Here is a 15,525-nt window from a genome sequence, read left to right as displayed (position 1 = left end):
AAGGGCAGACCACAGGGACAGAAAGCCTGGCACAGGTTTCTCAAACGCATGCCACACCTGTTCTGGAAGGAGGTACTCGTCCTTTTTTTCAGGGTGGGGTGTGAGGAAAGAAAACTATAGAAAGGAAATCTTAGCATCACAGAACATCAGACTCTAAAGAAATATTAAAGATCCCCCTTTCCCATTTAACAGATGAGGAAAATGATGCACAGATATACCTGTGTTGCAACCCTGACTCTGACAAAGCATGGCCAACTTGATAGAGACAGGGCCAGAGAAGGGCAGTATTTTCCTTGAGCCAGGACCTAACCCACACTCATGATACTCATAATTTGTGGGCCTTGCAGACCCAAGATGAGTCAGGCTTCTTGTGAGTCAGTCTGTTGACAAGCCATTCCTAGCCCATCAAAAATAGAAGTTCAGGGGAAGGGTATGAGCAGGACAATTTAATTAGTGTGGGCTCTAAGGTACCTTAAGTTAGCCCTATTAAATTAAACCGCCTGGGGGAAAAATAACTGTAATTATTTCCTTCTCTCCCCTATCGTTGTATTTCAACTCCCTCCCAACCTCCATGCTTCCCTCATTCACAAAACAACCTTTAAACTAGGAGCTAGCACACAGACAACCAGAGACTAGGAGTGTTTTCCTTTTTCTACCTCCTTTCCCTGCAAGCTCTAAGTCCCAGCAGAGAACAGAGTGCGTCCAGAGGCATTGGTAGGGCCTGGCTGTATTCTAATTTAGGGAAGCTGTTACACTGAGTAGAACATTATTCCAAAAATGCACCCAGAGTCTCCTTCCTGAACCAATGCCGTCTGTTTGCTGCAGGGGCATTTCTTTTTAAAGCCCCTTCTTCTCTCGTCGACAAATCAAAATAAGCAAACTTTAATGGTAGTGAATTATTCCCTATTTTGTTGAATCTAGTTCTGAGTTTTCCTACTTGAAACGTGTTTTCCCCAGGACACTGACCTATCCTTTAATTGTTTGGTGCGAGGCATGTTAGGGGGAGGGGCGTTACTTGTTTATTGGAACAGCGCAGTTAAAAAAAAAAAAAAATCAACCTAGGCTAACAGTTTCAAGGCTCCCCTAAAGATGTATCCAAACAGGCAGCCAATCAGCGCTTACACAGCTTTTTCTGCTTGACTCTTTTAAAGAGACAGTGTTTTATCACATTTAAAGAGAACCGCGCTCTAAAAACAGTCTGAAAATGGGGGAGTCTTGCCGTTTGGTTGGTTTCTCGTCGTAAGAGAGTCTAATGAGGGACACTCAGTGTGTCCTCGGGTTCTCGGCGTGGGCAAAAAGGATTTAGGAGCAAATAGCTGGGTCACTCTGCCAGCCCCCCTCAATTTCCCATTGTACACCTGGGTCACTGACAATGGAAGCTTCCCCTCCCCCCACGCCTGGCTCTCGTACCCCACTCCCCAATTTAGCTCCATTTATTTGAAGTTTGCAAATTTCTGTGGCGCGCATTCCGCGCAGCGGGGCGCCCAGGTGACACCCCCCCCACCCCGGAATGGCACCATCTCTCCCGGAGAAGCCGAGGGTCTAACTTGCTAGGGCGGGCAGACCTTGGAAATTTGGGAGCAGTCACTCTCCCTTCTCTTAGCCTAAGTCCTCAGTCCCTTCCCCCAGGTTCCCCAAAGCAGGCCAAGGGCCATTTTCGCGCGACTCCACTTTGGGGTTTTCCAAAGTATTTTAATGATCTAGTAAAGGAGCAGCCGCGCGCCTCGGCGCCGGCTCGAGCCGCCCAGCTCTCAGCGTGGAGCCCCGGACCCGGCGCTCCGAAGCCAGGCTAGGCGAGAGGGAGGACCACGGGCGGGGCGGCCAAGGGTGGGGGCGCGCGGGAGTCCGGGGAGGGGGCCGGGGTCGGAGCCCACGGGAAGGGCAGGCGAGGGGGAGGGGGCGATCAGGGCTGGGCTGGCGCGGGCTGAGGCGGGGGGAGGTGAGGGGCAGATAAGGGAGAGGGCCGTGGCGGGAGGGAGCCGGCGGCGCTCTGCTCGGGGGTCCGCGCCCCCTCCCCTCCGACTGTGCCGCAGCGCCCCCCGCCCCCCACCCGCTCCCCAGCGGTCCACGCCGCGGAGACCGCGGGTCGGACCCCCTCTTCGCGGGTGCCGGGGGGGCTAGAGCTCCCCCGTCTCGATTCGCGTCCTCTCCCTACATCTAGAGAAAACAGAGGCTCGCGCCCCCGGACACCCCCAGTTCGCCCGCAGGAGCAGGAACAGCGGCTCCTCGGTGGCGGCCTCAGCGGGGACTGCCGTGCCTGGGCGCTGACAGGGCGTCCCTCCCGGGCCGCCCTGGGCCCGCCCCCGCGCGCCGATTGGCCGAGGCGCCAATCAATCGCGGGACGTTGACGCCCGCCTCGATCCCTCGCCGGGGTAGCCACGTTCGGTTGAGCTCCAAGTAGACCAGCGGCAGCGGCAGCGGCAGCGGTGCAGGAGGCGCAGAGGGCGGCGCAGGCGGAGCCGGGCGGGCGGGCGCGCGAGCGAGCCAGCGGGCAGCCGGGCCGGCGGGCGAGCGGCGGCGGCAGCGGCACTCCAGGCCGAGCCGGCGCGGGAGGAGTTCCAGGGCGATGGGGCCGCGGCCGGGGCTGACGCTTTGACAGCTGGAAAGAGCGCGGAGCCAGCGCCTAGGGGGGAGGGAGGGGAGCGCGGCGAGTAGAGCGCGAGCGAGTGAGCGAGCGGGCGCCGGGGAGGGGGCCGGGAGCGAGGGGGCAGCTCGGGAGCAGCCGGAGCGGTAGCGGCGGCGGCGGCGGCGAGGAGGCTCGGCGTCCTCTTCTCTGCAAACCATGTTTGCCAAAGGCAAAGGCTCGGCGGTGCCCTCGGACGGGCAGGCTCGGGAAAAGTAAGCCCTATTTTCCAAGTGGCGGCCGCGCCGCCGCCGGACTGCGGGCGGGTGGTGGGAGGCAGGTGGGCGGGCGGGGGCTGCTGCGCTCCGGGCCCCGGCGCCGCCAGCCTGGCCCCTTCCCGAGGCCGCGGCGGGCGGCGTGGGAGAGCCCATTGTTGGGAGCCGGCTGAGGTTGGGGCGTCGGGGGGCGCCGCCGGGGAGCGGGTACTTGGTGGCCCCGGGGCGTGCCGGGCGCGGGGCCCCGCGGAGAGGGGTGGGCGAGGTCCTGCGAGCCAGCCGGGGCGTCCGCCCCGGCCGGGGAGCTCGCGGCGGTGACCGCACTTTGCCCACCGGGCGCGGGCAGGGGGCGCGTGGCTTCTGCAGCCCCGAAGGCTCCTTTTGTCCGCCCGCGGCTTGAGGAGTGCGTGCCGGGGGCTTTGTTCGGCCGGGAGCGCTCTGCTTTCCCTGCCCTCTGCCTCACCGCCGGCCCCGCGCCCTCCGGGGCGCCGGCTGGGCAGGGACGGCGGCGCCGGCTTGGCCCTAGCTTGGGGGACAGTTGTTTTGGGGGGAGGTGGTGAGGGCGGAGCTTTGCTGCCCTCTCCAGAGCGCGCGGAGCACCCCGGAGTCCAGGACCGAGTCTCCCCGGACCCTCAAAACTGGGGAGAGGGTGGGTCGGTGGCAAGGAGTAGGTCGGGAAAAGAAGCGAGGCTCTGGGGTCGGGCGGTTTGCGAGTTTGAGAGACCTTGGTGGGTTTGGTCCCGACGCTACTTGGAAGTTCAAGTTCGGGGGCTGCTCTCCAGCCCTCGCGGCTTGAAGAAAACGCATCTCCTGGTACCCACCCCCTAACTGCTCGCACCCTTGGCCCCAGGCAGGACCGAGCTAGCTGCTCACCTCTGGTCGGGGCCACAATGGGACAGCACGGACAGGGTTGGAAGCCGGCTGGCAAGGTCCAGGAGCGAGCACCCAGTGTGATCTGACGCCTTCCCTCTCTCTCTGTGTGCCCCCTGCCCACTTTCCAGGTTAGCTTTATATGTCTACGAATATTTACTGCACGTAGGAGCACAGAAATCTGCACAGACCTTCTTGTCGGAGGTGAGTGGAACCCCCCCAATCATCCAGTTTCTTGACACCCCCTCCTCCCCATCGTTCTTAAAGCCTTTGTTTTCTGGAGCTGCCACTGTGGCCACCATTTTGAATTTTTATCACCTTTTGGCATTTATTGTTAGTTGGTCTTCACAGCCTTTTGGCTCCGGGAAGCCCCCAGTCCACCCCTTCGTTCTGCTGCCCTGAGCTGTCTCTGTTCTCTCCATTCTAGATTCGATGGGAAAAAAACATCACGTTGGGAGAACCGCCTGGGTTTTTGCACTCGTGGTGGTGGTAAGTTTGTGTGATAGTTTTATGTGTGTGTTTGTTTTGTTCTGAGCCCCCCGGGGTCCAAGTGAACAAAGACAGGAGGTCTGGAGCAGGCTCCCTGTGCTTTAGTCCTCAGCGTTGTAGAGAGCACAGCGCCTCTGGGCCCTTAGACCAGGATTGGCTGAGAAGGGAAAGGGCAGAAGAGGTTGATGCCTAAAGTTTCTGCCTCCTCCTTTCCCACTGGTGAGAACCTACTGATCACGCCTAGTGTTGCAATAGCAATGCCTTACTTTTACATCTCACTCTGAGGCACTAAACATGGACTTGGAAAAAAACCTGGAAGGATTTTTGTCAATTCTGCATGCTGCTTTAATTAGAGGGAGTGGGGGTGGGGCAGGACCGGTGGCGGGGATACCAGGTCTGTTTTACAACTGGCCTGTCCCTTCCTTTTTCTCCTGTGAGCTCGAAACTTTGAGAGAAAGATCCATGGGGACCTTTTCCAGGCACCCTGAGAAAGAGCAAGACAAGGCTGCCACTTCCTTTAAAGATACTGATTCAGACTGACTGCATGTTCCCGCGCCCAAACCCCCACCCCTCTAAATAGCCCTAAAACCTCCAGGTTTCATTATACTGAGACCTGGCACATGCCCGTCGTTGGTAGTTGGGGGCTGTTTCTGTGACCCTTTCCCAGGCTCCTGGGCCCTGCCTGCCTGGGACCACCACAGATCTCCTCTTGGTTTGCAGCCCCCCAGGAGGGAGGCTTAGGTTCAGTGGAGCTGTTGCTTTGAGTGTAAGACTTGGGTGTTTTGTGGGACTGATTGGTGGAGTCTTTGACATCTTTTTCAAAAGGAAAAGAGAGCAGAGTGGCTTTTGATATTTTGCTGGAGTTCAGTGCCCCATCTTGGGATCTTAGCACATTTACCTGACCGCCAGCTCAGGTTACTGTTTCAAGTGTCTGAGATGCAGGGGGATGAAGTATCTGTTCTAACTTGCTGCAGAGAAGATGAGTTTTTAATTACTTCTGCCAACCTCGCAACTGCAGAGTTGGAGGCGTTTGGTGTGGTGTATTCTACCTGTAGGAGTTGGTGGCGGGTCTTCTGTGCTTTTGTTTTCTGAGAGGAGTTGTGTGGTTGGGGCTGGCTGGTCTGGCCACCACGGACTTTGCAGAAACTTAGGCTTATGAGTAAAAATTACTCAGAAGGGGCCAGGGAGTTTGTCGTGTTAGAAATACAGCATGTAGAGGAAGTTAATCAAATGTGTGCAGCCTCAGAGCACAGAAAGGAATGTTCTGCTCTTAGTAGGAGTAGAATGTCCTCCCTCTGCAGTTAGTAAAAGTGCCCGATTATCCTGTTCTGTGCTTAATCACTGCCCGCCCCCCCCCCCGCACCCCCCTCCCCCACATACACAACTTCTCCAACCTTATCTCTGCCTTGGGAACTAGAGTGTGTCGTGCCGGGCTCTGTCAGTGGGGACTCTGTGATTTGACACCAAGCAGATGACCGCAGCCTTTGGAGTGGGAGGAAGCTGTGGAGTGGATCTGTAGAGGGCCAGGCTGCGTTCCTCACGCACCTGGAGTGAGATGCTTGTCCACTGATAGAACCGGCAGTTGAGATGGTGTCTTCTGGGCCGGCTGTTTGTGATGACGACAGGAGCAGTGATCCAGGAGTCAGACCTCCGCTCTGGTGCACACTTTACCCTTCAAGCGGGCTCTCATCCCTGGGCCTCAGACTCTTGACCTGGAGAGGGTTTCTAAGGCTGCTTGTTGATACCACTGACGACCTCATGTTTGTATAGGATTTTATTGGTTGACAAAGGATTTGTCTGTCTGTTTTCACATAATGCAAAGGGTTGGGGTGACCATACAGAAATCGTGGAGGGGAGTTAGGCAGAGAAATCTCCTCCGCAACCCTGCTTTTGCTGGACAAGTGGCTGACTGAGGGGGGGTAGGCTTTATGTAAATGTGGAAAAGCAAGATACTTGGTCATCCATAACCTCACCTTTGGGTGATGGATTTATGTTCTTTGATGGGCAGGGGAGGAATGGTTTTTATATAGGAGTGCCTTGGGGGAGGGCCTCGGTGAGAATGCAGGTGAGCTGGCTGGGGTTGGGCGTATGGACTCTGGGTTAAGAACCTGGAGGTTCTCTTTATTGCCAGTCACCCAGGTTGCTGTGTGTATGAATCATAGTCGTGACTTTGACAATTTAATCTTTTAATGAAATGCAGCCATTTTGGGTGGAGGTGGGGGTGTTAATAGGAGCACAGATGAGACGGGCATGGATTTTCATCCAGATTCCTACCTGTCCTCCCTGGGCATCTGTGGGTGCATTGCACTAACGGGCTTGAGCCTTAGTTGCCCTGTGTATAAAGTGGGAATAAAACCACCCACCTTACAACTCTTGTGGTTATAAGCAGTGTCAGCACATAGTAGCTGCCTGAAGGGTGAGAACTACTGCTCTTACTACAAACGCCAGGCTGTCAGAAGAGGTTGGGTCTCTTGTTTTGTAGACTGAGTGTGCCCGATGAGGGCTGAAGCGGTGGGACTGAGCCTTGGGGAGACCCGGTGCTGTTAGCACCATGCATTGTACACTTGCTGTCGGGCACACAAGTAATAATTAGTAACCTGATCTTATTTTATTTTTCGACTTGCAGTGTATTTTGGGACCTTTACTGTGCAGCTCCTGAAAGGCGAGACACTTGTGAACATTCAAGTGAAGCAAAAGCCTTTCATGATTACGTGAGTAACAAATTTTTAATCCTGGTAATAATTGCAGGGTTGGATAGCTTGAACTTCTTTAGCACCAAAAGCAAATACACAGCCAGTTGGCAGTGGGCTTTGTTTTCTCCCTGCTTTTCTTTCTGTCCTGCCCACCTCCCTGCTGCCCTCGCCCCGTACCCTCCTCCAGCAGCTGTCTAACTTGGTAAATGGTATTTTATAATGTTGTAATTATGCAAAAGAGCATAGACACCTATCTGGAGCATGAAATGGCGTTGTGCAGTGCTCAGCCCTGTGGGGTTTATGTTCTGATTGGGCAGTCTGCTGGGGGATGGGGGTGACCAACTCTCTTTGGTGCGGGTTTGTGAACAAGTTGACCACAATCAAGAAAAATAAAAAGCAGATATGAAACTTTTGATTTGGAGTAGAAGGTGTGTTTTGAGTGAGATTTTGGTGAAATAGATTCTTAGGTTACTTTCCACAGAGTGATCTTTCGGATTATGTTTTTGGATGTGTGTGTGTGTGTGCACATTCGGAGAAGGCAATGGCACTCCACTCCAGTGTTCTTGCCTGGAGAATCCCAGGGATGGGGGAGCCTGGTGGGCTGCCGTCTGTGGGGTTGCACAGAGTTGGACGCGACTGGCACTACTCAGCAGCAGCAGCAGTGTGTGCACACTGTGAGTTTGTGAGTGGGGGCCTTGTGTGGTGTCCACCAAGATGTGTACTTCGAGGTCCTTGGCTGGTGCATAATACTGTGTTCAAAATGTTCTTGTGAAGAAAGTTTGATCACATTGTATAGTGTTTTCTATTCTATCAATCCCTCTCCCTGGGTAAGTTTCTTAAGAGTTATGAAATGCACATAAGAGAGAGATCTACTGCCTGTCCATTTCCCACTGAGCCCCCCCTAAAAAAAAAACTGGACTCCAGTTGGGGTGGAGTCAGATTTTCGACTGTTTCAGGTGAAGCAGGTTAGGTTCTTCTGGAGGTGGGTGGAATGGAAGGGGAAGGGTCTGAAGATCTTCCCAGCCTCTTTGCTTCCTGTTGGTCTTGTAGAAAGTTAAGTGTTTGTGTATGTGTGTGTCTAATGTGTGTGCACACATGTGCACTCAAGAGGTAGGTTATTTGATTTTCCACTTGGGCTTGAGGTGGGGAGGAATGGTCCCTTGAGCTCCAGGACATGGAAGTTGGTTTTTTGAATGTCATCAGGGACCACCCACTTGGCCAGGCCATGTTCATCCCCTGCGTGCAGTTTGAAACGCCTGGGAGGCCAGAACCCGTTTGGTTGAGTTTCACAAGTGGTGAAGTCCCATGCCCTGAGTATCTTTGTGGTGAAAATTTCTCCATGTAATATGAGGACTTAGAGATGCCGCTGGAGGCTCCCTGATTTTGAGAATATTCAATGTGATGAAATTTTGCTGACTGTGAAGTTAACACTCCTGGGTGTGGGATGCTAAGGAGATTGACCTGTTCTTGTGCCCTCTCCAGGGCTGAAAGAGAGAAGCTGGCAAATGGTACTTATGGCCTGGTGAACCTTTTAGTAATAAAAGGTGAGAGGGCTGGTTTACTTGTGATGTGGTTCTTCTGGGAAAATTGGTGGTGGTGATCATAGGGTTTCCTGGGCTGGAGGATGGGGGCGGAGGCCAAGAGTTACATTAGCCATATAAAAATACTTGGGGAGTTTGACCTTTCTAGTTAGTAAAAATCGTGTGTGTGTTTTGTGTATTTAAACCTGTGGACAGCCAGTTCCTCTATGGCCTGTATTTAACTGCTGTGCAGATGGTTTCGTCTTAGAGTAGGGATTGGTGGAGATACCTATTTCAAGTCGCTCTCTTGATGTAGGATGTCTGTGCTGTCTTTTAGAGAAGTTAATAATATTTTAACTAAATTTAGCTCCCTAGTAAATAACGTAAGATTCTTTAGCAGTTTGTGGTTTGGTCCGCCGTCTTAAAACAGTATGGTGGCAGTGAAAGTTTGCATGTGTTTTCTTTCAGTAATTTGTTGAGGGAGGGCAGCAGAATTGTATAGAGATTGCTGAAGTTAGTGTGGACCTTTAGTAAATGCCAGCAAGAGCTGAAGTCACAGGGATTGAGGCCCAGGATTCACAGATCTTGGGATCCTTTCTTCTGGATTGGGATCCACTTGGTGTGATGTGACCTGAGAGCCAGGTCATGTGAGAGGAGGGCTGGAGTGATGAATGGGGGTTGGGAACGGACGGACCATCTTTAAGGGGGGATGGGCATTGAGTTGCAGAGATGACAGAGAAGCAATGGGAATATTAAAAAATATTTAAGAACTGACGAAAGGAAACCCTCCCTCTTTTCTCTGTGTCCTTCTCAGATCTTCATGTGGTCTCTCCAGTCCCACAGCTACCGTCTTCTTTGGCCTAACTCCTTCTAGCTAGAGTTACTGCTGTAGCCTCTTCCTGGGCTCCCTTCTTCTTAGCTGGAGTGAGTGCCTGTCTTACCCATCACATCACTTTTTAGCTTCTTCGTGGTAGTTTGCTGCATTCACACTCTGATCACTTCTTGTCCAAAGCCTTTGTTGATGGTTTTCGACATGCTGGGCCCCTGTGCTGAGCGCTCTAGGTTCAAGCTCTCGTTTGAAGCTGCCAGTGGCCCTGGGAGGGAAGGCATGTTGTTAACTCTATTTTGCAGATAAAGAAACCGAGGCACAGAATGTAAGAATTAGGATCCAAACACAGGTCATAACTGACTCCAGAATCTGTGTTCCTAACACTGCCGAGACTTGGCCCCAAAGGTCCACAGCAGATGTATTTGCACCTATTCCGGCCAACTTCCCATTCAGGTTTGTCTTTCTAACCATAGCTTATTAATTTTTTCCATGCTAGAGCCTGTTCATCCACAGTGCTATTCATTTCTATAGCTCCCACAATACCTTGCACATAGTAGGCTTGCATACTAAATAGATGAAGGGATTAAGGAACTGTGAGTAAGAAAAAATGCCCATTTTGGGGTATTTTGGTAATCTGGGGTCAGTGAGTAACCTGGTTTGGAATAGCTGGTAGAATATTGGAAAATGGTCTTTCAAATGACTCGTTTTTGCTGGGTCATCTTGAACTAGGAGATTTTAATGTGTGTTAATGTGTGTATCTTAAATCCTTCTTAGAAGATAAAGTGGAGTGTAAATACGAGTGTGTGGTAACTGGCCTTCTGTTTTCAACCAAGGAAATTCAAAGGTTCTCATGGTTTGTCCGTGAAGCTCAGGTACCTGCCTGGGCCTCAGTGGGTAGTGATTATGTGTGGGGTGTGGGTGAGAAGGGACTCCCGTGGGACTGGGAAGGAACTCATAACGGAAGTTCCTGCTCTCGGCCCTCCTAGGGAAGTGAATCTGTGTTCCTGGCAGGTGGTCTCCGCTTCCTGGTGGTGGGTTAGGGTGTGGTGACCTCAAAGGTGCATCTCTCTGGTCCATGCCAGGCTACGGGCTGGGAATGAACCAGGTGACTCAGTGGAGAGGAGATTGAAGTTTTCTTTGAATTGGTGAGTTTTTATTTGAGTCACAGTCTATTTCCGCCCCTCCACACCTGGCAGCTTCAGTTTGCTTGGCTCATTGTGTATAAGCCAGAGTGCCCTGACATTGACCACACATAACTCAGAGGGATGCGGGTTCAGTCCCTGGAATGGACTTTTCTGAGAAATTGGTTTACCTGAAGCCAGCAGAGCCCTGAGGCCATGGGACGAGTCTCACGGGGACCCAGCCTGCGGTTTCCTTGCTATTCCCCTCTGGCCAGAGCAGGGGTTCTCAGATGCTGATGAAGCCCTTGGGTTCTCTTAGACACCAGTGTCTGTCTGGTCCTGGCCTTTCTTGGAGTGGACACTCCCACCCACTAGCTCAGTGTCTGAGTTGAAGGTGCTGGACCTGACACTCAGGTTGTTCTACTTTACACACGTCTTTTTCATTGTATGGTTGTAGTTTGACTTCATAGTTGTCAGGTGATCAGGTTTTATTATTAAATCTGACCCCCATTTTACAGATGAAGAAACTGAGGCCTGGAGTTGAGATGGCTTGTCTGAGGGCATATAGCCAGGAGGTGGCGGAGCTGGGACCAGTCCCCAGTTTTTCAGATTCTACCTCCTAACTTTTGACAACCTTCATTTGATACAGAATTCCTACAAAACAGAGGGAAGGTATTTGCATTTGACCCAAATCGTGCCTGTGTATATAGTCACTGAAGAAATAACTCAGGGGAGAATTAAAGTAAAGCCCCTGTGAGGTGAATTGCAGAGTCACTGGCAGAGATGGGACCCAGGCTCTGGGAAGGGAGTTTGTTACATTGCAGTGGCTGTCTTGGCAGGAAAAATCTGAGAAAAGCTATGGCCTTCCCTTCCAGAAAACGCATGTATCCCCACAGAGGAGACTTTGTGCATGATTTCAGTAGGCTCATGGTTGCTGTCCCAAACCCATCCATCATCCGCAGTGAAGAATGTGGGGTTCAGAGTGGACGTGGAGTTCATGACCTTGGCATGTGTTGAGCGTCAGTTTCCCTTTTCTGAAGACTTTCGACCCCTTTCAGGTCAGCCTCGGTGGAGCTGGCTCTCCTACCCTTAAGCACACCCCAGCGGGACTCAGCTGACCCCCACACCCTGCACCCCCAGCTGTGAGCCTGTCTCTCCCCAGGCAGGTTGGTTAAAGTCAAAAAGCGCCCCAGAGTCCTGGGTGTGGATGGGAGCTGAGGTATTTGTGGCTCTGTGGCAGGGGTCCAGCGTCCTTGGTGGGTTTGAAATAGCAAAGTGATATTTGAGAGGGCTCTCCTTGGATGTGCTGAGCTGAGGTTCCTGCCAGGCGAGGAGTGTCCACGCCTGCCAGAACCCTTTGGGAGCAGGGGCGTGAGAGGGTAGCATCGCGGGCAGGGGCAGGCTCCGAGGAGCTGGGGGCATGCTCTCCCCCGCGATAAGCCAGCCTAGCTATCTGCCCAGAAGTCCTGGCAAGTTCACGGCCCTGCGTTTGGCTCTGACCCTTGGCACCCTTGTGTGGCAGATTATAAAAACAAAACATACACACAGTTGTTTCTTTCCCCGCTCCGCTTGGAGCTCAGACCGTGTTGTGGCCTTTCTTCGGGCTCCCGCCCTGTTTGTTGCGGCTCCCCTTAACCCCGGAGGCTGCCAGACTCCTCCATCGGTAGCTAATTAAACAGTAAATGAGTCACTGGAATTGCTTTTGCCAGAACCCGGGCAGTGTGGCCACCTTAATGGGTTTCAAGTGGCAGCAGGACCCCAAATTGCAAATCCTTGCCCTTTATTTCAAGGCGGGAGGTGGAGCAGGGGGTGGTGGGGACCCAAACAAAGTTTTTGGCAGTGGTCACTTCATTTGAACTCCAAGACTAGCCATGCTCTCCAGTCTGTGCATAATGCCATCTTTGTTAGCTAAGCCTTTGCAGACTTGGACCAAGAGTTAACTGAGTGCCAGCCACTGCTCCAAGGGAGCCGGGAGACACCCAGCTCTCCCTGCAGTGTCCCTTAGGCCATTTAGATTTTCCAAGGGAAGCGGGTTCTCCAGCAGGGACCTCAGGCCAGAGCTGCCTTGCCCCTTACATCAACCTTCCCACCTCTGTGGGTGAGTGTGTGTGTGTGTGTGTGTGTGAGCGTGAGCTTAAGCCAGAGCAGCAAAGGGGAGGCGTGTGTGTTTGAGGGCCTGTCAGCCAAGAGAGCAGAAATGTTACACTGGCTGTAGCCTTTATAATAGTGTCTAGGGTTTAGAGTATTTAGAAAAATTAATCTTTTTTAGCTTGGTAATAATTCTGACCACGGCACAAGTGCATTAGACGATTCACATAAACTTCTTTAATACATGTTGCTGGAAGCTTACAGCAAATAGACAATAATGATTGTTTTTGATTCGCCAGGGTAATGGGGTTTTCTGTAGCCTTGCTGAGATGAGTTTTAGGAATGTTTCTCTCCAGTGTTACGATTCCTGTGCCCCGCCCCCTACTCCCCCACCTTGGACCCTGAATCCTCTGGATTGTGAAGGGTTTGGGTTCTGACTGGTGGCTGGGATGGACACCTGCGTTCTCGTTCCTACTTTGTCATTTCCTGGCAGGGCGGACTTTTGGAGCCTTGGTTTCCCCATCTGTAGAATGGGGAAATGGTGATTCCTGGATGGGTTCGTTGTGAGGGTTCAGTATGATTGTATATGTAAAAAGGTTGTCTCTCAGTGGCCAGTGCTTGATGAGTTAGTTTCCTTTCTCTTTAAAGCCCTAAAGTCTTCCCCCAGAACCTTTTAATATGATGGTGAGAGCAGCATATTTTTCTGGGAGAGCAAGTTGACGCTAGTGAACTGGACACTTAAACTACCCGATGATGCCCTCTGGTGCCTGGGCTTCTGTGGTGTGTCTTGGAGCCCTCCCTCCAATACCAGTGTCTTGTATCCCCCCAGCACCCCTGTCAGGGGCAGAACAGGCGGTCCTGGCATGGGCTGGCACTGATAAATGGTCCCCTGAGGCATCTGTGCCCCTTATCTGTGTTGGACAGAGCGGTCCTGTTCCACTCCCGTGTGTGGCTGCTGAGTTGCTAGATGGGAAAGGCTTGCAACTTGACATGAACAGAAACCTGAATGCAAATTTGTTTCACACGCCTTGTTAGCTGGAGGGGTCTTTACTTTTCAAGGTCCATTCTCTTGATTGTGAGGTGGATACATGGGTCATCCTTGCTCGGCCCGCCATGAGGCTGGCTGTGTGAAAAGGCATGGAAAACCATCCAGGAAAGGTTAACTGTGGTAGTGGTGGTGGTGGTGGTGGTTTTGTCGCTAAGTCGTGTCTGACTCTTGCAACCCCATGGACTGTAGTCTGCCAGGCTCCTCTGTCCATAGGATTTCCCAGGCAAGAATGGTGGGTTGGGTTGCCATTTCCTTCTCCAGGGGACCTACCCCTACCAGCGATCAAACCCACATCTCCTGCATTGCAGGCAGTCTTTTCTGCTGAGCCACCAGGGAAGCCCAGCTGTGAGGAGTCGGCTTGTAAATGCTTGTAAGGGTAGCCAGGCTCAAAAGCCCTGCATTCTTTGTCCTCTTTGGTTTGGATGTTGCTCTGGCCAGCTTCGGGCCTCACTTGACTTTGGGATTGAGTGAGAAATCCCTACGAAGGGCCTCAGGGAGAAGGTGAGGAAGGCATGTGTCAGCCTTTGTAGGTCCACCGGAAGCTGGTTCTGGGCACGTGGGCTGCCATCTCTGTCAACTTCCTGGGAGGAGCCTGAGGTCTTGTTCATCTGGCCCCCAGACCAGGAGCAGAAGACACTTGCCAAGTTTTGAGGTGTTGATTCAGTCCAATTACTGAGTGCCTAATGCGCTGCGTGTCTAGTGGAAGAGACAGATGCTGCTCAGGATGCAATAAGTGCTTAAAAAGACTTGCCCTTTGGAGAGAGCAGATGTAAAGCATCCGGACTGGTAGTGGGAGTAGGAAAACAATCCCGTTTCTATGTGGTGGTCAGGTAGGGTATGTCATGTGATGTGTGTAGATGGCAGGGTTGCAGGTGGGAGGACTGGAGGTCCCATCTTACAAGGAGGTATCCTGAGACCCAGAGAGGAAAGATGCCCCACCTGAAGTCACCAATAGGACTCAAACCCGTGAACGGTATCAGATTCCATGACTCTCTGCTCTGCCCTGTGCTGCCTTGCTGCACTTCCAAGCTGTGTGAACCTGGGCACCTTAATTAACCTCTCTGTGCTTCGGTTTCCTGAAGCGTGAAACGGGCTTAATAAAGTTGTACCTACCTCATGAAGTTGTTCCGAGGATTGGATGAGCTTATGCATGCACACACGTTAAACACACACACACGCATACATGATATGTATAGTGCCTGGCACAGCGTAAATGCCACACCAACGTGTACTGTCATTCTTTTTTTAAATTTTGACCATCCCATGCAGCTTGCAGGATCTCAGAGTTGTGGGTTTGATCACCCCCAACCAGGGATTGATTGAGCCTGGGCCGTGGCAGTGAAAGCATCAGGTCCTAACCAGGCAGCTCCTGGTGCTATCATTGTTATTATCTCACTTAAGGCCTGGTACGAGTTCTGGCTTTCTGATGGGAAAGGGAAGCAGCAGCAGGACGATGCTCGTGTGAGAGGTGTGCTCCTGGCACGCGCGAACTACCTGTTGGTTGATTAGCATTCTGGGTCCCTCGGTTGGAATCTGCCTTCTTCAAGCAACCAGAAGTGATTGGGAGAGGGGGTTCACACATGCAGCCTCCAGGCCAGCCCTGCTGCCTGTGTGGACGCACTGCTCATTCGCCGCTCTTGGCCAGCACTGGCCTGTGTTGTATCGTCAGTCTGTTTCTTCCTCTTGTAGCTGCTTTCCTTGCTCGACCTATCTGGAACTTCTGTTGCCCTCTCTGATCCAGACCTGGTTTTTCTATTTGGTACCTGAGATGGGATTTTTGCCCCCCTGCCAACCAGCCCTGCCAGAGAGCAGATGCCAGCCTGGAATGTGGCTGCCTTCCCTGGCCTGCCAAGACCACCCCCAGGGGAACACTTACCTCCCCCCACCCCCTGGAATTCTGTGACTTTTACTCATTTGCTATTTGTTGTCTGGAAATAGAGTGACGGGGGTCCCTGTTATAGATGGAAAGCTCCTGAGGCTAGAAGCCCTTATCTCCATCCCCTTTCTGCCGCCCCTGCTCTTAGGGCCT

At 52.6% G+C, this 15,525-nt stretch overlaps 1 protein-coding gene across 3 annotated transcripts in view; it reads left to right on the top strand.

Annotated features, from left to right (window-relative positions):
* Positions 1-2,613: 2,613 nt before the first annotated feature.
* Positions 2,614-15,525, top strand: part of SSBP3 (single stranded DNA binding protein 3) — a 165,844-nt gene continuing 152,932 nt past the window's right edge. For all 3 annotated transcript variants that reach the window (XM_055403066.2, XM_055403065.2, XM_055403064.2), the window contains exons 1-4: positions 2,614-2,838; positions 3,840-3,912; positions 4,136-4,197; positions 6,824-6,908. In XM_055403066.2, coding sequence (XP_055259041.1) covers positions 2,783-2,838; positions 3,840-3,912; positions 4,136-4,197; positions 6,824-6,908 — 276 coding nt within the window. In that variant the 5' untranslated portion in view covers positions 2,614-2,782. The remainder of the gene's footprint in view (positions 2,839-3,839; positions 3,913-4,135; positions 4,198-6,823; positions 6,909-15,525) is intronic.

This window comes from Moschus berezovskii, chromosome 4, assembly GCF_049115385.1.
Source record: "Moschus berezovskii isolate FMDL1 chromosome 4, NW_MosBer_1.0, whole genome shotgun sequence".
Classification (NCBI taxonomy): Eukaryota; Metazoa; Chordata; class Mammalia; order Artiodactyla; family Moschidae; genus Moschus; species Moschus berezovskii.
This window is presented reverse-complemented; position numbering and strand designations above follow the sequence as displayed.